The 25,804-nt window shown below is 48.8% G+C and overlaps 1 protein-coding gene across 1 annotated transcript in view; it reads right to left on the reverse strand.

Annotated features, from left to right (window-relative positions):
• The window catches only part of TACC1 (transforming acidic coiled-coil containing protein 1), a 43,212-nt gene that overhangs the window by 10,297 nt on the left and 7,111 nt on the right, over nt 1-25,804 (reverse strand). The window contains exons 3-7 of the mRNA XM_065398759.1: nt 16,741-17,887; nt 14,888-14,923; nt 9,207-9,267; nt 8,007-8,214; nt 2,743-2,798 (exon numbers count right to left, since the gene is read on the reverse strand). Coding sequence (XP_065254831.1) covers nt 2,743-2,798; nt 8,007-8,214; nt 9,207-9,267; nt 14,888-14,923; nt 16,741-17,887 — 1,508 coding nt within the window. The remainder of the gene's footprint in view (nt 1-2,742; nt 2,799-8,006; nt 8,215-9,206; nt 9,268-14,887; nt 14,924-16,740; nt 17,888-25,804) is intronic.

A 25,804-nucleotide genomic window follows, 5' to 3' on the forward strand; every position in this document is an offset into this window, starting at 1 on the left:
CATTTAGAAAAGGCCTCATATACTGCACCCCCGAGGGGTTTATTCTCCACTGTTGCAGCCAATCTAGCTTTAAATATCTCCAATCCCTTCTCCTGGGAGATTCCTCCACAGCCTGACAGATCTCACTGTTAGAAAATCTTTCCTGATAGCTAGTCTCCTAAAATGTCCCTTTCTGAATTTTATGCCACTAATCCCAGCTACACTCCCTTCCCAGTGATCTGCTTGGCCACAGGCCACAAACAGAGAAGCATTATATCGAGGAGCTAGTCAAAGTTTGTGCAGCGTTCTGTAAATGAAAAACACCCTTTCTCTGAGCAGTGAGTTCTAGTGTTTTTCAGTCCCAAGCCAGATGCAGAATTTTGTTTGGTTAGTGAGGGTGAAAGTTCTTCTTAGGCAGCACAGCGGCAGGTGAGTGAACACAGCGAAGTAATGGGAGCGTCGGCTGCTCTCAGCACAAATGCTCTGAGACCCCAAGCTGGTGCAATTGGAAAAATCTCTTTAATGCAACCCCTGCCCATGGCCACGCAGTGCACCAAGAGAGGAGCTCCTTGGGAGTAACAGCTCTGGGCATAGCTTGAAGACTCCCCGATGACACCCTACACTAGGGCACATACTCCTGAGCACTCGGCAAGTAACAATCCCCCATGTTTCCCGCTTCCCAAATCAGCCGCTCCCACTTCCTGCCAAGCTCCCAGTTCCAAGGAAGAAACAAACTGCCCTGGACACTGACCATGACTTGTCTGACTGAGCAGAGGGTCTCCCTCTAATGTGGCCCAATACCCCCCTGAGCCCTGCATGCCCATGTCCACCCCAGAGCCTCCCTGTAGCAACTAATGCATTACACTGAACCGTTAGAACAGCTGCAGGGCTCTGGAGACCTGAGCTGGGAATCCCCACAGAAAGCAAGTACTTTTCCCTTGGTTTGCTTTACTAATGTCCTTGGGAGGCTTAGGGTAGTGAAATCTGTCCCAGGGAAGCTGAGCTGGCTGCTGGTGTTAATCTCATTGTCATCTGCCTGCCACCTTCCTCTCTTAGCTGTTCCAGCCGCGTGGAGCTGAGCTGGCGTAGCATGTCCCCTTGCCCACAGCTCTGTCACAGTAGGGAAGGGATTTTATCTACACACCGGTCATAGCTGCTCCGACACTGCTGCCTGGCTCCCAGCAGTGCACGAGGCTGAGATAGCAGGACACAGAGCGACTGATGGGAGTACACGGAGTTGCACTGGCAGCAGCAGTGCTCTCTCGATCACCAGGGCTGTTTTATCTCCTCCTCAGTGGACACCATCCTGGTTGTAGGGAGGGAGCGATCAAGCTGGCTTCCAGAAGCAGAATTTGGGGCCCTTTCCTATAGGGTGTGAGAGCTCACTTCCCCATCGCTATTCACTGTGATTGGTTCCAGAGAGGCACCGGATTTTTATTCACTCCACCAGTCTGTGTTTTCTGTTTCTCTCTTCTCCCATCCCCATCAGCAGACACTGCAGCGGCACGCTACCCACGACCATTCAGCGCCATGCATCGCCCAGCAGAGGGAGCCGTGCATGCAGCCCATGGGGACAGCAGACTTGCTGTGCGTTGAGGGGCACGGCTGGCAGCGTCCCACCAGCTTTCAAAAGAGTCTCTTGCCACATGAATCCAATTCATGTTGCAAGGGGATTACACAGAGTCCACAAGAGCATGATACCACATGCCAATTTCCCCAAGCACATGGCAATGGGAAGGCAGCTGGCAAGGACACAGAGACGGTCTGCAGGCAAACGCAGCAGCTGTCACTGCCAGCACCTCACAGCCACCGTCTGTCTCTGGGGAGAGTTACTGCGGCTATCGGGCTGCACTGCCTGCTTTTCACCAGCGGCTGCCACAGGATGCCACGTGATGGGGACAAGACACTTGTCACTGGTCTGGGCTCTATCCCCCAACTTCTCCTCTTCCACTTCATTCAGGCTGTAAAGCTTCATATCTGGGCATCTTAAAAATGCTCCGACAGCATCTGCGTATGTCTCCACTGCCCATCTGACTCTGGGGATCACAAACATCCACTTGTCCATCACTCACTCCTGACCACGTGTGGCTCACACACTCCCACCTGTCCTGATTCCCCATGGGACTCCTGGGTGTACAAAGTAACGTCCCCTCTGCCGACAGTTCATGTGCCCCTGCCTTTCCCTGCCCATCAGCCTATTCCAGCACCATCCCATCTGCCTGCCTGGACAAAGCTTTGGGCTGCACGCACAGAAGGAAGGCCTCTCTCTAGAGTGCACTTCAGGGGCTGCTGTGAAATCAGGATTGGTTAAATCCCCAGTTCACAATTTTAAATACATTAGCTCCCAAAGCAGCTTTCTCCTGAGGTGCTTTCAGAAAGACTGCCCACCACTGTGAGGCTGATCCAGAGGCCACTTGGCCATTTCTGCAGCGCCCTGGAGGAGTCAGGCCTGTATCAGGGAATGTGGGATATTAGCAGTCAGAGAGCAGGGATTTGGGGCGATCACTTAGTATATTCAGCATAGTCTCCCCCTTTTCACTGTGCCTGCAAGTGTCTCAATATGCTGGCAGAGGCCAGCTCTTACTCACAAAGAGCACTTCTTACTCATGCAAACAGCCCTGTTCAAGTCAAGGAATGTGAGTAAGGGCTGAAGAATCAGGCCCGTAGTGAATCACGGTGTTTCACGGGGGGTGGGGGTGGGGTGTGTGTCACTGGCACAGGAGAAGCCACAGGAGGTCAGAGTAAAGGTGAAGCTGCACTTACCAGGGTGCCGCTGGGCCCATCCTTCTCCTTCTGTTTGGATGTCTCTTTTTCGAACCCTAAAACACAGGGCACAAGGCATTACAGCCGCGTTGAGAGCATGACTGTCACCCCAGCAAAGAGACTTGCTGGAATAGAAGAGTTTAAGGCCATCTCTTCCAGTTCCCCGAGGCTCAAGATTCCAGGCTCTGTGGGGTTCCTGTCCTTACACAGATGGACAGTTTTATTTTGGGTCAGCACATGGCCTGTTTTCCTCACACACAGGGACATGCCCACCCAGGGGGGAACCCTGACAGCAGCAAAGGAGCAGATTTTTTTAGGTTTTTAAGGTCAGGTTTGACAAAGCCCTGGCTGGGGTGATTTAGTTGGGGATTGGTCCTGCTTTGAGCAGGGGGTTGGACTAGATGACTCCTGAGGTCCCTTCCAACCCTGATATTCTATGATTCTATGATACCAGCACCTGCTTTCCAAAGGAGCTGGCAAAGTATGCGGAAGACAATGCAGCAGCTCTGTGTAGGTAGGGGTGCCAAACCATACTGACATTGAATAGGGACCCCAGGGAGGATCAGAGCCCAGAGCAGGAATGATGGGCTAGGGGTGAGGCTGCTGGACTGAAACTCAGGAGACCCAAGTCCAGCTCCTCACCTTGGGCAAATCAAATCTATCCTGTGCCTCAGTTCCCCATCCGTACAATGGGGATGAATGATACCTCCCTACCGCATTCGAGCTGTGGGGATACAAGCCATTAATGACCAGGAGGTGCTCAGATACTGTGGTGAGGGGGCCATACAACTCCCCAGATAAGCTGCGCTAGGTGCTGTACAAATGCACATGAAGATGAGAGCTCGAGCTTTTCCTGTTTTCTAACAGGATTTACTTGAGTGTCTACAGTCACGGTCATTATCCATGTACTCTGTAAACTTTGGGGTATTCTTTGGGATCCTTTGGCTTGGGAAGTGTCATATCAATGTAACATAGAATCACAGAATTGTAGGGCTGGAAGGGAGCTCGATAGGTCATCTAGTCCAGTCCCCTGCACTGAGGCAGGACCAAGTGTTATCTATCCTGGAAGGTGTTTGTCCAACTGGTTCCTGTCAGGGATGGTTCGAAGATATTATTAGAATTAATAGACCCTACAGGATAAGGTGACGTGCAGCATAGGTGGCAACTGCCCACCCTGAGAGCTCTGGGGCAGGCACAGAGGTTTTGCTGCCCCGGGGCTCAAGACAGGAGTAATGGATGGGCACAAAGGAGATCAGAGTTAAGGGGAAACCCATCACGTGATGGAGCTTAGAAGGGATGAGCTGCTTCACTCATTCAGCATCCTTTGCAGGCCAATCTGTAGAGAGGTCCTGTGGGAGGCAAGGTGGTGCAAGTCTCATTCATTGGGTGTGAGACTCACTCCCTAGCACGCGCTCTCACTCTCACACACACACTCCTGAGCTTATCACACTCATTTTAAGTAAAAATATAGAGATTTAAATTATTTTTACTCAGGCACTGCAAGAGACAACAGTAAGCTTGGAAAGATGCTTCCCAAGCTTGTGTACTGCAGTAACCATGGAGACTACAGGCCCTTGTGCGATACGTGTGAGAAAGGACAGAGGAGGCTACACGGGGGAAGGGGGGGTTGTTTGTGTGAATATTGGACTGTCAAAAAAAATATGAATTTGCCCAAAAAACGAGGAGGACTTGATCAAAAGTTTGCGGGTTCTGCAAAATACAGTTCCAAATTTAAACTGCACTGAGCAAATTCACATCCTCGGTGATCTCCAACCACCCAAGTTTTTCTTCCAAACAATCGTTTTGATTAAAATCCACTAGTTTGCACTGCATATAAAATTCTCACGTGCCCTAGCCTTTAGTGTGAATTAGGACAATGAAGTATCAGAGGGGTAGCCGTGTTAGTCTGGATCTGTAAAAAGCAACAGAGAGTCCTGTGGCACCTTTAAGACTAACAGATGTATTGGAGCATAAGCTTTCGTGGGTGAATACCCACTTCGTCAGACGCAAGGTATTGATGAAGTGGGTATTCACCCACGAAAGCTTATGCTCCAATACATCTGTTAGTCTTAAAGGTGCCACCGGACTCTCTGTTGCTTAGGACAATGAAGCGTTTCCTATGCAATATTTAGCAGTGTACATTTTAAAACTATTAAGTGCTGGTTGGGTTAAACACCTGGACTATTGGATGTCACCAAGGAGCAAAGATAAGAGTCCCTGTCTTAAGCAATGACCTAGCACACTTCCTGGAAAGTGTCTCTCTTTGGCCTTGACCCTCGCTCTTAAGGACAGCCAGCCCTTGGCATCTCTGTATAGGGCTGGTGTCCATCTGCTTGATGGGCGTGAGGATAAAGGGATCCACGCAAGTTCAATCAAGGGAGTAAGGACTCTTCCCCTCCAAATGAAAATCACTGGCCCGCTCCCCACAGGGGCACCCAAGAACAAGAGTGGCAGCAAAGCGGTGGGCCTGCGATACCCACCCTGCAGGGCTTCCCTTCTGCTGCACTCAGAGCAAAGGGGGGAACAACGCTTTTGTGGCCATGCCACAATGTGCCTTTGTCCTTGACAAGTGCCATTCACATCACTCCCCTCGGCTGTTGGCTCCTGACCTTGGCAGTGAAAAGGTATTTTCAGTGGACCTCCCAAGTTTCGAATTTACCCCCATCTGCAACATACTGTTGGTAAATGTAGGGAGACTGTAGGACATTTGAAAAAGACATAGAGCAGTTGGGAGTTGGGACCGGCCGTGAACAAATTTTGCCTCTGGTGTGTGTTCATGGGTTTCCTCTGACTTCCCGTGCCCCAAGGCACACGTCCTCTCACTGTGCTTTGGCCTCAAAGCCAGCTCTGTCCAAATAAGCATTTAAGGGTAGGGTTTTTCCCCACCTGTGTCCTTGACAAGACGCTGCCCTGATGGCCCCTTTTCTCCATCACCACTTAGAGTAGCAATGCTGGTTGGTTTCCTAGAGGAGGGCGGGAGGTGCCCACCATGCCTCTGCCCCCCATACTCTCCCCTGCTGCTGCTGCCACTTGGAGACATCGTCACACACCAAGAGGAGGAAGGGCAATTTCAGTCCTCCAGGGTGCTGCCTCTGAGCAGTCTTGACCACAGCCACTGACCTTTCCAGAGCCACACTCAGTTTGGCGTGTGCACAGGATCCTCCCCCATCTTTCCCCCACTCTCCAGCTCCACAATCTGGATTTGCACAACCACCGGCAACAAATGTGAGGCTGAATAGTGATTGGGCGCAAGATCCTTCATTCCCTGTGTGTTACCAAACAGGTTCGTATATTCTACGGCCAGAGAAGCCCATTGTGCCCCTCCAATCTGAGTTCCTGTATAACACAGGCCATAGGACGGCCCGGAATTCATTCCTAACTAGAGCAGCTTTTAGAAAAACATCCAGTCTAGATTTAGAAATGCCAGTGATAGAGAATCCACCATTACCCTTGGTAAACTCATTCCATAGGGTTAATTACTGGTGCTGCGTTCCACCTCAGAGGTGTCTGCATTTCAGTGATGGTTGCAATGACTCACACATATATAGTCTCTGTAAAGTGGAGGGATCATTTGGGATGAAAGGCTGTTGATATTGCAGGTGGTGACAAGCAACAGCTGTTCCCCCCACTCTGAATAACACAAATATAAGCCTCACACCAACTGGCCCCGATGATCTGTCAAGAGAGTGGTTCATGTGTCCCTTTCTATTCTCACCAGCAGCAGAAGAGAGTAGATAAAAGCTGTCTCCTCCAATAACTGATGTCTGTGGATATCCTGCAACTCTACATGACTCCAGTATATAATTTATGAACCCTGTGTTCCTAAATTACACTGTGGTGCTCTGTGAATGTGACTGGCAAAAGCATATGTATCATCAGAATACAATTATGACGGAAAGCAGGAAGTGAAAGGGCCCACTCTCCACTGCTACAAATTCTGGTTCATTTTCTCCACTTGGTCTATTGTTATTTTTTATTGTCTAGATTTTCAATAGGCCTGATTCTGCATTGCCCTGCATCGTGGCCAATCTCTTCCCTCAGTGGAAAGTGAGTGCAGAATGTGACCAAATCAGAATGATGGGAAAGACGGAAGTTTTGCACTGTGACACATGGCTACCCAAGGAGCAAGGCGCTGGGGAATCAGGCCCTGTGAGTCTACAGGAACAAATATGTGAAATAAAAGTTTTTCTCCTTAAACCACGAAACCTTTATTTCCCTGGAATACTCAACTTGTGGCTCAGTTAATTATCAACGGTGACCTCCCATGTAGAGAGAAGTAAGAATTCTCTCCTCCAGGAAATATGCCCACAGAGACTATTACAGCTATTTCTCACATTTCAGGAGAAATGATTAATGTGTAAGAAACAAAACTGGCCAGGAGATGGCTGCAAATTTTCAGTGTGGCAGTTTTTGCCGTTCTCACCTGTAACTTTGACATTGATTTAACATCACCCTTGCTGACTTTTAATTATTTCAAAATGGATTGGCTGGAGCTGCAAATTCAATAGAAGACAAAATACCGCCACAACGTTTCTACAGACCTTGCTTAGCAAATCCAAATGTCCTTACAGGCACGTATCCAGAACAGTTTTCATTTATACGACTCTTTAATATGCAGATCTACATGATCTAGTAGATCCACACATTACCAACTCTCAGTCTCCCCACACTCACACTGGGCAGGTGTCAAAAAAGCAGTAGAGCACCCACAGGAATTGATTTTTGATTCACATTTGATTGTTCTGAAAGAGCACAAGCCGGTTTGCAGCTTGATAAAAGGTTGGCCCCACTTCACCCCATTGGATTCACATGACAGAACAGATTCATGGCTTAGATGGGGACTTTGCAGCAGCAGCAAGGCAGCAGGAGAACTAGCGTTGTGAGAGAGGGGACAGTTTGTGATCCTGGATTTATTCTGTACATCCATTGTCTGAGCCAGTTTCAGTCAGTGGCGATGGAGATGAACTTTCTAATGTAATGCCGTGAGCTTCTGTACAGCACTAAATTAAAAAGGGCCTATATAAAAACAACCTACAATCACTGATTTTTCGTAATGTAAATAATACAGATGAACAATTTGAGCCTTTAACTAGAATATACTGTAGCTTCCTGCCCAATTAATGTAAATAAGATGCGGGATGCTGCTGCTCACATGGCTGTTTGCTGTTAGAGGTTATTTTAGAGGTCACTTGGATTTCTGAGTCTACATGCTGTATATGTCTATAGAGTTAGAGAGAGAGATAAATAGAGATATGCTTCCATACCTGCTTCTGAGGATGAAAACGCATGATTTATGGTAGACACGGGAACATTGGAACATTCAAAGTACTCCAGGTCGTCTTCTGGCTCACCTTTCACCTCTGGCCCGGATGGTTTCTGACTGGAGGATGTAGACGCCAGCTTCTCTTCATCAGTAGCATGGCCATCACAGTTTGCAACATCTGGGATTTTTGAGATCAATGCTCCTTCATCCTGTGGGATCAAGGCAGGCAATTCAGCAGGGCTAAACTAATCCATAGGGATCAGGCTAATGCGTCATCAGAACAGCTAATGGAAAACAAAAGAAAACTCATCAAGTGGGCAAGCCGCTTCTACGGCATCTCAGGAAGGTTTTGGAAGAGAGAAACACATGGCAGAAAGGAATGGACAAAATCCATTAAGCTGTGTGATCACAAAACTTGGCATCTCACCACTGCCCCAGAAATGGACAGGGGGCATAAGAACATAAGAACGGCCGTACTGGGTCAGACCAAAGGTCCATCCAGCCCAATATCCTGTCTACTGACAGTGGCCAATGCCAGGTACCCCAGAGGGAGTGAACCTAACAAGTAATGATCAGGTGCTCTCTCTCCTGCCATCCATCTCCATCCTCTGACAATCAGAGGCTAGGGACACCTTTCCTTACCCATCCTGGCTAATAGCTATTAATGGACTTAACCTCCATGAATTTATTCAGTTCTCTTTTAAACCCTGTTATAGACACTTTCAAGGCATTGCCCTGGTTCCCTCCTATGAACGACAAAGAAATGTAGAGACCATGGGTTCATTTATTGGCCGAAAAACTTAGCAGGGAAGGGAGGGGAAGGATTATCGGATAGTTGCACATAAAACATCTCCATCATGGATTCTTCCAGCTCCTCCTCATGTTGTTCATCTCCTCCCAGAACCCAGGATTTGGCGATGTAGAGGGAGATTTTCATTGGAGAAGGGGGATGTAGTGCAAACTAGTGTTTTCCGGGACATCTGCTGGCTGGTTCTGGGTTGTTACAGGTAAATATCAGTTTAAAGCTAAACCCTCCAAGCTCTTCTCATGATTATGTCCCCACTACATCAGAACAGTATCAGGAAAGACAGCCCCGAATCAGGATTGCAAGTCCTCCTCCTTCTCAACATGCTCACTTCCCACACACAAGCACCTGCTGGCCTCCGAAGAACACAGGTAAGTGCCATTTGCTTAAATGTACCTCAGTGCAAACATCCAGGACCAGGGATTGCATCTCATATTTCTTCACCTTGCAGCCACTCCTGCAACAAGAAAAAGACAGATTCAGACCCAGCTTTGCTGTTCTCACCGGGAGGAGGACAGGTGGAAGGAGAAGCATGTGCAGAGAGAGACTGAAGCAAATGAAGGGCAGCCCCAGCGTAGCACTGCACTCTGCTGATGGGACAGGCCCAAGCACTCATTAGGAAAATATTATGGCAAAGCAAGTTCTTAAAACAAAACAAAAAAACAACCCAACCCAACCCACCAACCAACCAACGTTGTTTTCTTCAGAATATTTATTCCTCTGCAAAGGTAAAGCCCAGAGGAAGCATCTCCAGTCAGCTCTTGCCTGCTGATGGAGAGGATTACAACCAACAATAAGCTTGGTAAGAAAGGTTTCTCTTACTAGGTCATTGCCCTGAATCTCTAAAGCTTTATCTGGAGATATTATCCAGGGGTTTAACATGCATGTTGGCCTTCCACAAGCACCAGTGCATGTCTCCTGAAGCCGTGCGTTACTCTGTTCTATCTACCTTGCAGCTCCGCAGAGCGCTCATCTCCATAGTAACCGTGCCTTTCCTAGCAAGTCAGATCTTCACAGCCAGGCCCGGACAGACTTTATGGGGTCTTCTGCTCTTCTCCCTTCCCTGGTCGTAGTGCACTCTGCTTGGTTTGAAGGGCAGACTCATTTCATTCCTTTGTATTTTAATGATCTATCCAGTGACGGTGAAAACGACGTCTCAAAGAGGAGCGTGCTGCAGCATGCCCTAAAGAAGGCTAAGCTCAGGGTGACTCTGAGCGATTCTTGTGGCTCATTCCAGACATGGATCCCCTCAAATGAGAATGCTCCATCTCCAGCTCTCAGGCATTTAGTCCTGGGTTTTGCAAGCTGCACTGTCCATAGTAAGTCCTGGATGGAGATGTGGTTATAGGCATATCTGGGTCCTAACACACTGATGGCCCAGGCCTTGAATTAACTCTGGAAGCAGACCAGGAACCAGTGGAGAGACCATAGCACGGGGGTGGGGTATGGTAGCTTGGTACATGTTCCCAGTTGTCAGCCCATTGAGGAGCTGGGTAGCAGCATTCTGCCCAATCTACACTCATAGCCACAATCAGCGAGTGTGGCTTCACTTTCCCACCAGGTTGCATCCTTGCTTTAGGCCCTGTATTGAGCTTTGCTTGGGTTAAGAGTCTGTTTTTCCTTGGACTCCGTGTCGATTCATTTCAACCAATGTGCTAAACAGATCTAGCAGACAGCACCCAGCTCCAAGGGCCGGATCCAGCAGAAAATAACACAGGCTCTCTGAACTGCGCAGTCAAGCATGCAGGGCTGAGAGGCACTATCCTCATTCTGGCATTTGGCAAAACAGACTGGCCGTGTCCCATGGACCCGGAGCATGCACCAAGGGATGTGGAGGCAGGAGTCTCTGGGGCACAAGAGGAAATGGAGACACCTGCCTTGCAACAGGATAACATGCACAAGTGCATTCATCTCTCTCACACAGCACAGGAAGTCACGTTTCACCATCTTGGCAGGGAGCAAAGTTTCACCACCACCTCACTGCCTCAGTTAGCAACCTACTGTTCCAGACCTTGGTTTTTGGTTCCCCAGAGGACAAACATTTGCTGAGCTTAAGACAGACAGGGCCGGTGCTTCCACTAGGTGACCCTAGGTGGTCGCCTAGGGCAGCAGGATTTGGGGGGCGGCATTTCGCCGTCCCCGGTGGCAATTCGGTGGTGGGGGTCCTTCTGCTCTGCGTCTTCGGGGCGCTTCGGTGGCGGGTCCTTCACTCGCTCTGGGACCCGCCGCCGAAGCGCCCCGAAGACGCAGAGCAGAAGGACCCCCGCCGCTCTGAGGAGGAGCACTGCCGCCTAGGGCGGCAAAAACCCTGGCACCGCTCCTGAAGACAGATCTTGTGAGGGTCCATTACAGACATTTATAGGAAGGCTCATTGCCTCCTGTTTTCTCAATGCTCCTTACCAGCAATTTTGCAATGGTGAAGTATGAAAAGATTTGCATTGAGGCCCTACTCCATAATAATCCCCTTCTCCTCCCCTCAGTTCACTCTCAAATCGCCCTGTTCTGTTTTCGTGCCTCTGCCCATTTTCCATCATGCACACGCTCCATGCAGGGATCACTAGTGCCCCACTAGAGCACAATTAAATCCATCATATGCTGGCCCATGAGGGAACCTGATTTGGAGGCTAACATTCACATCTGTGTCTGCCTCAAAACCCCACTCAACTTCACTTTTCTTCATAAGGTTCTAACACAGTTGAATCTCAGGTCCAATGGGGCTTGGCAGATAGCTCTCTCCTTAGGTACAGAAGAGGGCCACCATGCGACTCGCTGGGGAGAGGGTTCTCATACCATCTGGTAGCCAGTCTGATCAGAGTACCCTATCCCCTGGTACGCTATCCACAAGCTCGGGGGAAGGAGAAGAACCAGGCTAAGCTGCTGTCAGCCATAGGTTGCTATTACGCACATCCCACTAGCCAGCTGAGTTTTGCTTCTCTCTGCTAGACACATTTGTGCTCTTCTGCTATTGTTCTAATCCTGGAGCATGAATATAAAGTGACCTGCTTCAGTAACCTCCAGGGCTTTCAATCAGCAAACCCTGAGGCTACCAGAGTCAACAGGGATATGGGACTACACAAACTAGGGAATGCAGGCCATGAAATACCCTCTTTCTACAGCGTATTGGGTGCCAGTACTTAGGACTCAAACTAAAGCAAAGAAGGTTGTATTCAGCTCAGGAAAATGCCTGGTAAATGGATTCCTAAAAATATGTACAATAGGAAGATCCCTAGTCCTGATTAAAAAACAAAACACCAATAGTACAGAAAGGCTGGTCAGTTTTCAGTCTGAAGGCAAATGCCAACATTTGCATTCAGTTTTGCTGAATATTGTTCAGTATTGTACATACTGTAACTGACCCATCCCCAGCTGAGAACTACGCAGAGAATAAAGGCACAAATGGGGTAACATAATGTAAATAAACTACTGGTAAGTCCCCCGTTCCAGCTAGTTCTGAATTTCCCTAAATCTACCAGCATAACCTACATGAATCTTATCGCCTCTGCTGCTCTCCAGAGTGGGTGATGGGTGGCGTTAGACAGTCACAAGTAAGATGAGTCCACCTGTTCCAGGAGAGTAAAAGGTCCCTAGAACCTGGTGTCAGACGATCTCTGCTGCTCTCCTCCTTACTACAGGAAAGCACGGGGGAAAGTGCAGAACTTCCACAGCAACAACACCGGGGAAAACACAGCTGGGGGGAAATACTTTCCTACAAGAACATGCAATATTTCACTGGTCCATTGTGGCCGGGGTGCTCATGCAAAGTGCTGTGGCGTACGTGGCTAGTTTGTTATGGTCAGGCTGATCACACATGCAGGCTGAGCGCACGGGTGTGTTACTGTAGGGGGCTGATGCATGCTGGGTGGCGCACGCTGGTTTACTATTGTAAAGTTTTGTGATGGGTCCAGATGAGGCTTAGCCAGGTGAGGGACAATACCCCAGCATGTTTCAGTCTAACCGGCTGCTCTAAGCAGGCTTTAGGGGCTCAGTTCAAATAAGTAGACAATCAAAAAGGTGTCGCCCCAAGGTGAGAGCTGAAAACGAGGAGTGCAGACAGCTGCCCCTGACCAGTCACTAAGCAGAACTAACCAGCAGAATGGTTTTGTGCCGTCAATGTTTGAGACCATCAAAGGCAGGATTCTCTCCCCTCTCGCAGCAAGCCTGGGCCCAAATGCCAGCTAGCTCGCTCAGACTCTTCGGGGCACGTTCCTCTGACAGTGTGGGATGTCATTCATCACGGCTGGCTCCTGAACAGGCTGCCTGATGTTCTAACCGAACCCTAAGATAACGAGACAGGGCACTGGCCTGGCAGGCAGGAAACCTGGGCCTTATCCCTGGCTCTGCCACCGACCTGCTGTACGACTTTCAGTTACTTGTGTTTTCTGTTTCTCCTGTTACCCTTTGTCTGTCCCGTCTATTTAGATGGTAAAATCTCGGAGGCGGGGACTGTCTCTTACAATGTGTCTGTGCAGCAGCTAGCACAACAGAGCCCTGATCGTGTCTGGGCTCTAGGTGGTACTGCAGTACAAGTAACTAACATTAATCTGTGCACTGAGAGCATTCGGTCTCCACCCTGCCTTGCCAATCACTGGATAGGGCCAGTAGTAGTAAATACATAATGCTAATACTTCCCTTGTTGAAGATTGCTATTCTTTGCACTAGATTGTGGTTTATTTTATTGTGCAGGAGATCTGTACTGAGCCAGGTAAACCCTCCCCAAGCCCTAAAGACATTACCACAGGAAGTTATGAAAAAGAAACTTAGGCTACGTCTTCACTACAGGGGGGGGTCGATTTAAGATACGCAAATTCAGCTACGCGAATAGCGTAGCTGAATTCGACGTATCGCAGCCGACTTACCCCGCTGTAGGGACGGTGGCAAAATCGACCTCTGCGGCTTCCCGTCAACGGCGCTTACTCCCACCTTCGCTGGTGGAGTAAGAGCGTCGATTCGGGGATCGATTGTTGCGTCCCGATGGGACGCGATAAATCGATCCCCGAGAGGTCGATTTCTACCCGCCGATTCAGGCGGGTAGTGTAGACCTAGCCTTAGGCTTGACAAAACCCTGGCTGGGATGATTTAGTTGGGGATTGGTCCTGCTTTGAGCAGGGGGTTGGACTAGATGACCTCCTGAGGTCCCTTCCAACCCTGAGATTCTATGATTCTGTGGTTTTTGAGTCCCTGGGCTCGGCAAAGCCTCTGTGAAGCTATTTCAAGACGTTCTGTCCATCATCCTATTCAGTCTCCTGCCCTTGGAGCCATTCCTTCAGTATACGCTGCCTGCCTCACTACTTTACAAAGGCTAGTCAGGTGGGGAGACATCCCCCCAGGGGAGAGAATCACCTGAAGGACAAAAACAACATTTGTCTCTACAATGTATGGATCCAGAAGATCCCCCTAACCCAGTGGTTCTCAACCAGGGGTACGCATACCTCGGGGGGTACATCAACTCATCTAGATATTTCCCTAGTTTTACAACAGGCTACATAAAAAGCACTAGAAAAGTCAGTACAAATTAAAATTTCATACAGACAATGACTTGTTTATACTGCTCTATATACTATACGCTGAAACATAAGTACAATATTTATATTCCAATTGATCTATTTTATAATTACATGGTATAAATGAGAAAATAAGCAACATTGCAGTAATAGTGCACTGTGACACTTGTTTTTTATGTACGATTTTGTTTTTAAGTGAGGTGAGCCTTGGGGTACGCAAAATCAGCCTCCTGAAAGGGGTACACTTGTCTGGAAAGATTGAGAACCTCTGGCCTAACCAACACATTGATTTCATACACTTCTATGTCATCAAAACACACTGGAAGTTGACATGCCATGGGAGCAAGCACAGACACACACCTACAGTACCACTGCCGTCTCCCTTTCTCATTTCTTTGCACACAGTCCATCACAAGGCTAAGCTGTCTGATGAAATAAGGTCTGAGAGAGGTGAACACGAGTCAGACAACGGAACTCAAAAGGTAGGAAGGAGCCTGCATGCCATGGAGAGAAGAGGGGTTGGAGAATGCTAATAAACACTAGAAACAAATAAAGAAAACAGAAGAGAGTACTTACAACAGAAAACAGAGAAATTTCACTTGTTCAGTAGTCCTGATGCATCAAATAATAGACAGGAAAGAGAGACAGACAGATGGAGAGAAAAAAAAGCATGTGAAACGACCTGGATATTATCTCTCATTTGAATAAATGTAACGAGTTGCACAGTTCTCTTTCTTGGGGAGGAGCATGCAGATAGGAGACAGTCCAATTCAGTGTTTATTATTATTGGAGAAGAAATGAACATTCATGCAAAAATCCAAAACCCCAGGGGCCTGGAACAGCTTACTCTGCTCCTAAATAAAGAAGAGATGGAACCTGAAAACTTTAAGTGATATTCCATTGTCTGCTAATTCTTAACCACTTCAGAGTCAAACACAGAGGAGCGCTGGGGTTTAAACAGATCCATATAGATTCCTTGCAAGATATTTCTGAAAGATGTCAGAGAGACCAGTTCATTCAGGTTTGCCAGGTTTTCTCCATTCTCTCTCAGTTAAAATCCATCCTCCAGGTTTCCCCCCTCATTAAAATTTCACCTAGACAACCTGTGAGCAGAATGGTGGCTTGTTTCATTTTTAATGTCAATTCAAGCACAAACTGTGTGCTTCCCAAACTTCCCCATTTAACCTGTTTCCTGCCTCTCCTTTTTCTGCTGGTTCCACCTGCCCCTTTGGCCAGGTGAATGTCAGTTAATAATTACAAGAAAAAGGCCCAAATATTTAGTGCGAAATGACTCTCTAGTGCGAAATAACAATCTTTAGTGCGAAATAACAATCCTTTCTGCCTTCCTACCTGTTCACAAACTACATATTGGGGTTATATCAAAAGATTAAACTGTATTGTGACATTTTGTTTCTGGTGTTTTGTATGTTGCAACTTCAAACTCTGGGACTCAAGTCACCTGGAGACATCAATAAGGCACAGTCCCTGCTCGGAAGAAACCTGAGATACAACGGGTGAAAGGCTTACAGTGACATATGCACTCCCAGAGAGTGGATACAATCAGCCTGCATTCCCAGTTGGCACTGTGAAACCTCAGTACTTACATGACCATTTTAAATAGCATGCTTTAAGAACTAAATATGTATTTAAAGAATCCCACATGTACGTGTACCAAAATAGTCCTGCAGGGGAAGGCAAACTGCATGCCGTCTGGGCAGATGTGATACAGCCGACAGAACAAATAGCCTGACTGTTTAACCGTACTTCTCTTCATTAGCTATGAAAGAGGAAGTTCCAGGACGACCTGAAAACCGTTTCAGCAATATGTGATGAAAGAGACATCCATTTGTGTTGAGTGGAAGAACCACAGAGCCCGCGGTGCACCAGCAGTTGGAAAGCCCCCTCCTGCCCAACCCTCACATTAAGGATTTGTTTTGAATAAACCATTTAACAGCAGGGGATTTTAAACTTCATACACTGGAATCTCAACCACCTGTTCTCTCTAACACACCAGGATCTCAGGTGATTTCTTACAACCAGGTCCCACTAAGAGACACTAGGCTACTTGGCTCTTATGACTAACACACGCATTGCTGAGTGTATTTGGCTTGCTCATCCTGTCAATTCATGAAGAACCACTGGATGAGAAAAAAAAAAAAAGATATAGCGACCTGTGTGCAAATACAGCAGGGCAGGAACAAAATATAGTGACACTGCAGAATCTGGCTGCCTGCCATAGTTGTCTGTCTTGCAGCTCATTCACCAGCAAGACTAGCTTGGATGAGAACAACGGGGCAGGAAACAGGAGTATTGCTGCAATTACTCCCAAGGCATCTGGGAAACAAACAAGCAGGCTGCCATCCCACAAAGCAAACCTCCAGCTGCCTGACCCCCAGAGAGCAGCCAACCCAGCACGCGGCATCACTCACGTTATCAAGCGCGACTTGGCCTTCTTCGGAGAGGCTTTGCCTATCGTCAGCTCCTCGCCCTGAACCTCCAGGGTCTGAGACTCCAGAATTTCATTGAGATTGTTATCAGCTGTGGGGCAGGAGTCAGCAGCTGTGCTGGCTAAGCTCTTGGTGGGTTTAAAAGGATCCACTGTGTCAAAGTTGTTGGGGTCAAAATGATAGGAAGCCTTTGGGAGGGGTGGGGAGTTCTGCAAGTTCGAGCTGCTGCCAAAAGGGTTGAAGTTAGGGTCGTCCCACTGACTGGGATCCACCGGGTACAAGACTTTGGGGAGAGGCACCTCTGCTGGAGCCTTTTCCAGGCCATCAGCACTCATAGGTTTATTAGCAGCTTCTCTTTGTCGTTTAGGAGTTAGTTTGCTGGCAGGTTTCCTGCCAATTTTCTTTGGCACGGCTTTCTTGACCTCTCCATTCTCCACCCCATCCGTAAAATCAAATTCCAGCTTCAGAGCATGGCTCCGGGACTCCTCATCCAACTCCACCCCGGAATCATTGGTGTCGCTGTTTGAAGCCATGAAGGTTTGCTGAGCTGCAGGAGAGTTCTGTATTTTGGAACCTCCCATCACAAAGGGGTTTATTTTCTCATCATACTCAGCTGGATTGAACTGGTAAGATGCTTTGGGGACAGGGATGCCCTCCGTGGCTGCTTCCGTTTCTGGGGTCTCTCCAGCTGTTTTCTTCCTAAGAGAAGATGGTTTCACTTTCTTGAGCTTGCTCTTGCTTGGCACTGACTCCAGGGCAAAAGTTTCAGCCTTTGGCTCAGCATCAGCCAACCCTTCAAGAGTGACCACCATGTCTTCTTCTGACATCACCCACTCTTGGGTAGCTGTGGGTACATTGGATGGTAAAGTCTGGTCTGGAGCCGACACTACTGAAGATGGAGAATCGGTTTCTTTTGTGAGTGCTGAAGAAATATCCAAAGGCGGCTCCGTTTCTGGTGCAACTTGTGTCACTGATGAATCTTCATCAAGTTTGCAGTCAGTTTCTGCTTTAGAATTCTTGTCGGCTTGAAGAACTGCAAGAGGCGATTGCACTTCATCCTCGGAGTGCTTCTGGGGTACATATGTCTCTGAAATTTCAGCTACCAGGTGTTCATCATCTTCACGTAATTCTAAAATAGATAAAAGCAGCTATTAAAACCATGCCTGCTCTACAGCATTCTAGCATATTCTGCACCTAGACATCAACTGAATGAGTTATGGATTGGCTTCCCTACGATTTTCCTCTTCTCAAAGCTGCTCCAAGATTCATAGACACAAAGATCAATGTATTTATTTAGATTTATAATTTATCCCCAGCTGCAGATATGTTCTGTAGAATTTAAAGTACACAATCCAGAATCTGAAGGTCACCATGAGAGAGAATGCCCACACAGACCAGAGCTACTCACCTACCAACAAACCTATAACGTCCTCTCCCTATGACCTACTATCACCCTAATGCCCAAGAAGAAAGATGCGTGTTGCAACTTGATTGGAAAATTAACAAATCTGAGTTGCAGAGAACCTAACCCCTAGCTAGGACTGATCACATAGTGTTTATTGTGACTCCCAAGTATAAAATCTAGGTTGCAAATGCAGAATAAAAACAACAAAACGCATTATTGCCCACTGCAATGGGAAGTTAAAAAGCCAAATCAGTCTAAAGCAACCACAACTTGAGAAAACAACCTAGAAGTTCATTTGAAATAACATAATTTTACTTTATTTCACAGACAGCGGCAAAAGGGGCAGGTCTCTAGGGATAAGTGGCAATATAGATATTTTTCAACTACCTTAGTTCTATTTTGTCATTGAGCTAATATGTGACAGGGAATTTTTTCAAGTCCTGCTACAAACTACCACACTGTTATTCCATGGCCCTAGCTTGACACGCATGAAGTGGCTTGTTCAAAAGAACACCAGTAGGAGCAGCTATGTAATTTGCCATTTGGACACAGCCAGTTAACAATGCTGCCAGCAGCCGTCTCATAAGCTCCATGCCTTTCGCCACTTCTTTACTTCCCATCCCAATGAGAGGAAGTGTCCTGTCAATGGAAGAGGAGTATGGTATAGTACTACACCGCCTTCTGCCTAAGCACCATTTCACCCAAGTCCGTGGGATTCGCTTGCGTTTACACAGAGGCTGGTTACACCGCGCCAGTGTTCAATTATATCCACTTGAAGGCCCCATTACATTGCCAAAAAGCTGTCGAGTGGCTTCAGTGTAAAGAAAAGTAGTCCCAGTGTTTAAAGGACAAATTACAGGCTGCAGCTTGGGTTGCAGGGGCAGCTGTGCAGAGATGAACGGTGCTATGGCGATCTGACTGCGAGTGCACATGTGGGTGTCCATACTTCACTGGGGGGGAGGGGAGGGAGGTTAACTGCAGGTAGTGTATGGTACACAGTTATTTACCTTTGTACAGTTCCACTTCGAGCAATAAATGCGTTAGGTACCCAATTCCCTACGCCCCTTTGAAAGCCACAACCTGGTCTCTCTCCTCTACGGCAGCCTTTGTTGGGTGAATGCAGATTTTAGGCAAAAAACCAAACCCAATAAAACAAAAACAAAAAGCAGCCAGAGGAAAGAGAGCACCCTAAAGTCAGTGTTTGCAGTGCAGTCTGCGCGTGCCCAGCCCACAGAAGCACAGTGTAACGTCCGTGCTGGGTTGGTCTCACGATATTCAGCTGCGACATTCGGAGTGAGTTTCCCAGGCCTGAAGAAGAGCTCAGTGCGAGCCCGAAAGCTTGTCTCTCTCTCGCCAGCAGAGGTTGGTCCAATAAAAGATATTACCTCCCGCACCTTGCCTGCATTTCAGCATTCCTGCAGGCGAAGGCGCTGTTCACAGCAGACAGGGCTGAGCCTTTGAGATGATGGGCCCAACTTTAACTCCCATGGATTCCAGTCCTCTCGGCTCTACGGCCACGCTTAAAAGTATCCTGCAAACTTACAGGGAAGCTCTGAACATGATGCAGCCCAAGGAAAATCCCTTTGTCTGTAGGTCTCTAATCTCCAGCAATGACCAGTGTGTAACCACGACACATACCTTCCTGCAGGGTGAGCGGTGCTATGCAACTCCCCCACCCACTCCAGCACACGGAAAAGGCATGAGGAGGTCTGAATTTGTCATAGTGACACCAGCAAGGGGGATGCTCGTTTAGGTAAGGCAGCACCCGCCTCGAGTAAGGGTGGCTGGATCAGGCGCACAGTAAACGTCTAAAGGTTTCCTAAGGACTCGTATGCTGAGCCCCGCGGCGCACGAGTTTGTTTGACAGCGGCTCTGCTCGCTTCTGACATCCCTGCGTTTGCTCTCCACAAACTGTCTTATTAATCCTGACAAGCACAGCAACCACTTGGGGGCTCATCAGCCACCAAAGAGCCCTCCTGTTGCATAACGCTCCTGACGTCAGTGTGGTGGTTCTGTGCCCCTTCTGGAAGCAGCGCCGATCCAAACCAGGAAGCCACGCCAAGCTGAACTGTCTTAACCTTTCACTTGCTGTCATTTATTTTATGTTCCCATTTCCCTTTGAAGGATTCTCTATCTTCCTGATAGTCATCTCCCTGGGAACTGGCTGTAAGCTCAGAAACACAGAGCGGTCCCCTCACAAGTCAGGTACTGGGGAAGGCGATTATCTGAAGACAGTTTTTGCAAACATTAAAATGCTGTGTGTCTGAATCAGCAAAGGAGACACATGACCAGTCAGTAGGTTCTCCGGTTAGTATTTTAAACATCTGGTCTAGCTATAGAAGCCCCATGCCACCGGTTCTCTTTCATTTACACAAAATGCATGGCTCACATCACTGAGATGTATAAATGTGAGACGCCACAGTGCAGTGAAAGCAGACAAGCATATATGCTTGAGGGGAAAAAATACAAAAATCAGGGTCTGTTAAAAGAACGGAGGGTGTGTTCAAAATGATAGATTTAGCTCACAAATAGGGTGACCAGACAGCAAATGTGAAAAATCGGGACGGGGGTGAGGGGTAATAGGAGCCTATACAAAAAAAAAGACCCAAAAATCAGGACTGTCCCTATAAAATCAGGACATCTGGTCACCCTACTCACAACCAACCAACCCAGGAATATCTCTGAGTTTTTCTATAAGATTCTTTCTCTTCCCATCCCTGGAATGTTGCTTAATCTCATTCTCATGGCAGCAAGCCCCCTCTGCAGAAATCCTGTCTACGTGTTCATATCGTGCTCAACACTATGCTATCTGAGAGCCTTAATCCCGGATCCTGACCCATGACTTCATCACTGCCGGCCACAACTACTGCAGTTCCCTCCCTCCGTTCGTCTTCCTAAATCCTTGACTTTTTAACCTTTTCTTCTCTTTCAGGGGATCCTCATCTGCTCAGACACCTTGAAAACGACAGCTGTCAAGTGTCTAGATGCGGAAGGGACGGTACAGCTGTGAGCTGGGCTGGGAAGGGAGGGGGAAATGCCTGCAGTAATGAAAGCCCATCCTCAACTCTTCTGCATGCCTCTTGCATTTTGGCAAGGGGCATTTGGCCAGATTTCCCAGTACTCAGCACCCATAATTGAAGCCAGAGTTTTAAGTGCTCATCTCCCATTGTAACCCCTCTGGCAACCCCCCTGGATGCCTCTGAAAAAATCTGTCCTTGGCTGTGGTGTGCAGAGCTTGTTTGAAAATCTGTAATAGCACGGGAGACTTCAAGGCGCAGTGCTAGTCCTGTGAAGCCAGTACCACGGTCCGTGATTCTGTCTCTGGCCAGCCAGTGTAAGCAGTACAGCATCATGTCTGAAATAATGCAAATGTTAATACACTTCACAAGGGGAATATGAATTATGGTAGGCAGGACAGCCCATCTGGCCTGCTAAACACCAAAGCACTCATCTTCGTAAGGACTTTATGTCTATCAAAGTGAGTCTGTGGCTGTTCCATATTTTCTGGCTCCTGAGTGCACTATGGATCAGCAAAGGAAGGTAAACATGGAGCAGAGAAATATCCACATTCCTGCACTAATCCAGGATGCTGAACCAAGCCTGACTCAGCTGGTGGCTTCTGATCTGCATAATTGATCCTCTATATGCTAAAAGCCATGGAAATGAAGCATGAAGGACTGTCTGCACCCCAGGCTGGGGAGGGAATGTCCTCCGCTAGAAACTACCTTCCTGCCCTTGTGAAATACATTACCAAACACAACCACAACAACAGGCAGGGCCGGCTCTAGGCACCAGCAAAACAAGCTGGTGCTTGGGGCGGCACATTTTTAGGGGCGGCATGTCCGGCACCAGAATGCCGCCCCTAAAAATGTGCCCCGGCCGCCCTGGCTCACCTCCGCTGCCGCTCGCGCGCCGCTGCTCCCCCTCCCTCCCAGACTTGAGAGCCTGGGAGGGAGGGGGACAAGCGGCGCCCACGCCGTGGCCACTCGGAGTCTCCCCCTCCCTCCCAGGCTCTCAAACCTGGGAGGGAGGGGGAGATCCCGAGCGGCCACGGCGCGCGAAACAGCCGTTTTGCGTGCCGCTGCTCCCCCTCCCTCCCAGGCCTGAGAGCCTGGGAGGGAGGGGGAGAAGCGGCGCCCGCGCCGCAGCCACTCGGAGTCTCCCCCTCCCTCCCAGGCTCTCAAACCTGGGAGGGAGGGGGAGATCCCGAGCGGCCGCGGCGCGCGAAACAGTTGTTTCGCACGCCGCGGCCACTCGGAGTCTCCCCCTCCCTCCCAGGCTCTCAAACAGTTGTTTCGCGCGCTGCTGCTCTCCCTCCTAGGCTTGAGAGCCTGGGGGGAGGAGGCAGGGCTGGGGATTTGGGGAAGGGGCGGAGTTGGGGCGGGGCCGGGGGTGGGGTAATTAAAAAACGGGGGGGGGGGGGGGGCAAAATTGTTTTTGCCTTGGGCGGCAAAAATCCTAGAGCCGGCCCTGACGACAGGACCTTTGTGAAGCCGTGACTGTGTAGCTCTCCAAGCCAGCACTGGAGAGGGTCTTCCTCCCACTCGTTAACAGGAAAACTAACCCTTCTTAACAAAGTCCACAGTACTTTACTAGGCCTGTTCTATGATGTAGTGTTTCAGGCTACTGCTGTGGTACCTGTTCCTAAGGGAAGATCTGACCCTAAAATTAAAGGGACACAGGACAGCCACATTTTATACCCCGGGGCGGTGCATTCTCCTTGTAGCCAACGTCTGACAGGCATAAACTTAAATCAGTCTAAATTCATCTACCTTGGGTAAATAAAAGAACAAGCTACTCCATCTCCATGGAGGTTGGCTCTCTGACCTCTGCTGTGACCCACACCCCTGTGTGAGAGTCGCACGCGGGTTTGGGCTCTGCGTATGAACAACACTTTGGTTACCATCATTTTGAGCTTGGATTTTGAGATTGGCTGGTGCTCCCTCATGGGAAATACTGGTGAACTGACTCTTCTGGGAAGGCACTTCGATTTTGTAATTTGCTCCCTCCTGATGCCCGCCAGAGCCCAGACTTGCTAACCCTTCAGGCTGTGGCAGAGCCCACCTTTTCCCCAAGCACCTGGGGAGCTGGGTTATACTGGAAACAGGAAGTGTGCATTCGGGACGCTGACGGGCTTGCAGCAAATTCCAAATGGCAAGAGATGATCACCGCAAGGCACTGATCATTTGGGTGGAGGACTGTCTTAACTTGATGGGAGGGACAGCGGTCACTAAAATCTAAAAACTGCAAAAACAAACAAATGCAGGGCTGGGGGCAGAGCCCCCAGCACCTGCGGGGCAACTGGGGATGCACTGCTGGGTCTGGGGAACAGCCTATGTAAGAGAGAAAAGCCAGTGGGGCAGTAAAGAGCCCCCTTATCTCTTATTCAAAAACCAGTCGGAAAACACTTCAACCTCCCTGGTCACTCAATTACAGACCTAAAAGTTGCAATACTGCAACAAAAAAACTTCAAAAACAGACTCCAATGAGAAACTGCTGAATTGGAATTAATTTGCAAACTGGACACCATTAAATTAGGCTTGAATAAAGGCAGGGAGTGGATGGGTCATTACACCAAGTAAAACTATTTCCCCATATTTATTCCCCCCCCCCTACTGTTACTCACACCTTCTTGTCAACTGTTGGAAATGGGCCATCCTGATTATCACTACAAAAGATTTTTTCTCCTGCTGATAATAGCCCACCTTAATTGATTAGTCTCGTTATAGTTGGTATGGCAACACCCATTTTTTCATGTTCTCTGTATATATATATATATATATATATATATTCCTACTGTATTTTCCACTGCATGCATCCGATGAAGTGGGTTTTAGCCCACGAAAGCTTATGCTCAAATAAACTTGTTAATCTCTAAGGTGCCACAAGTACTCCTCGTTCTTATCTCTGCAGTAGAAATCCCCTCTTCACATTCCCCGAATGCGCATGCCACCCCGCCTCTGAGGTAATCCTGGATTCCAGCTCCGGGGTCTGGCTACCTTGTTAATACCAAGCAGGGGACAGCGGTAAGGCAGCAGACGATCCTTGTACACACAGTACATCCCCCCTCAGCTGTGTGAGGCCTGGAAAGGCACAGTAGGGCTCTGGCCCTTCAGAACTTGCCCACTCTCACAGCAGCTTTGACTCTCACTGCTTCTCTCCACGGTGTGTCTGAGGGGGTGTGAGGCTCCGTGCTGGTTACGTGATAGGATTATTTTACACGCCATCGGTTTTCCCACTTCACGGCCAGGCTGTACACAGCCCCCTGGTGGATCCTAGGCCCACCCAAACCGCTCCAGGGGGGTGCTGGCTTATCCCCAAAGACCTGTAGCTGGGAGGAGGCCAGGATGGGTAACATTGCTCACCCAAACAGCACTAGGGTTACCAGACAGCAAGTGTGAAAAATCGGGACAGAGGGTGGGGGGTAATAGGAGCCTATATAAGAAAAAGACCCAAATATCGGGACTGTCCCTATAAAATCGGAACATCTGGTCACCCTAAAGAAGCACTGTGTAAGGACAGGGAGTTTGAAAATGCCCCTCCTTGAGCCTAGTGGGCCCCTCTCCACAAGTGTCAAATGGCAACATTATCTCAAGCGTGGGGGTGTTTTGCTGCCATGAGCCATCGGGAAGGCCATTCTCCATGGCGTGCTCCCCTGGACAGGATGCATACAGGCTTACTATTCAGCAGGGTGTTGGCTGCATAGTTCAAATTCCCCTGTGTAGCCAGTTCATGGCCAGAGCCCACCCTCCTCCCTCCCCAGGGCCCACCCTCCGCAGGGAATCAGTCAGAGGCCGGGGGAGAGGCTTAGTCTAAAGAGTTTTGAAATGAGATGTTCCAACAACAACAAAGCCCAGCAGACCCGATCCAGGCACTGCTCAGTACAAGAGCCCTCTGCTAAGCTCCCAGCACCAGCCAATTTCTCTATTCTGCTTCCACTGACTTTATCTGGGTTGGGAGGGAAGAATAAAAAACAAGTCTCCCAACACTTCATACCCGGCTATGCAAACTGGGCCAAATTCATCCCTCTGGCTTTACTAGCCACTATGCAAATGCACTGCAGCCTAATCTGCCTACCCAGTGGACAGCCCAGCCAGAGAGCCCTCCTCCCCCAACCTGGCAGCTGCTCTGCCTCCTCCCTGCATTTCCTTTGACTCCAACGTGCTCGCCCATCAGCGGCGCGTTTTTCAGGAACAATGACACAGGATGCAAAATGCAAGTGACCCACAGGGCCTTCCCTGCACTCTGGAGAAGAGTCACTGCAGCAGCAGACGCACGTTCCTGGCAGTCCATCTATCCCTCCAGCTAGCCTGGGAATGAGCCATCCCAATTGCTGCAGTAAATGCAAGCTATTCCTTTTGGGAATGCTTTCCAGCACTGCCCTGGCATGTGCTGCTCTGCTCCTTACTCAGAGGCCTGTGTGTGCATTTACATTCCAAAGAGAGTCTCTCCTGCCACACAGCCACCCCCACGCTGCTGCTGCGTGAGTCATGTTTGGAGAATGTGCGTGCAGGCTGTGCAAAGACCACCAAGCTCCCCTTCCCTCCCGTGTGCATGGCAGAAGAGTCCAAGTGCGGCACACTCAGCCGATGCTCCTCAAAGCCCAGCTGCTTCACCAGCCTGACTGCGTAGTGCTGGTTT

The sequence above is a fragment of the Emys orbicularis genome, chromosome 2 (genome assembly GCF_028017835.1).
Source record: "Emys orbicularis isolate rEmyOrb1 chromosome 2, rEmyOrb1.hap1, whole genome shotgun sequence".
NCBI classification, from domain to species: Eukaryota; Metazoa; Chordata; order Testudines; family Emydidae; genus Emys; species Emys orbicularis.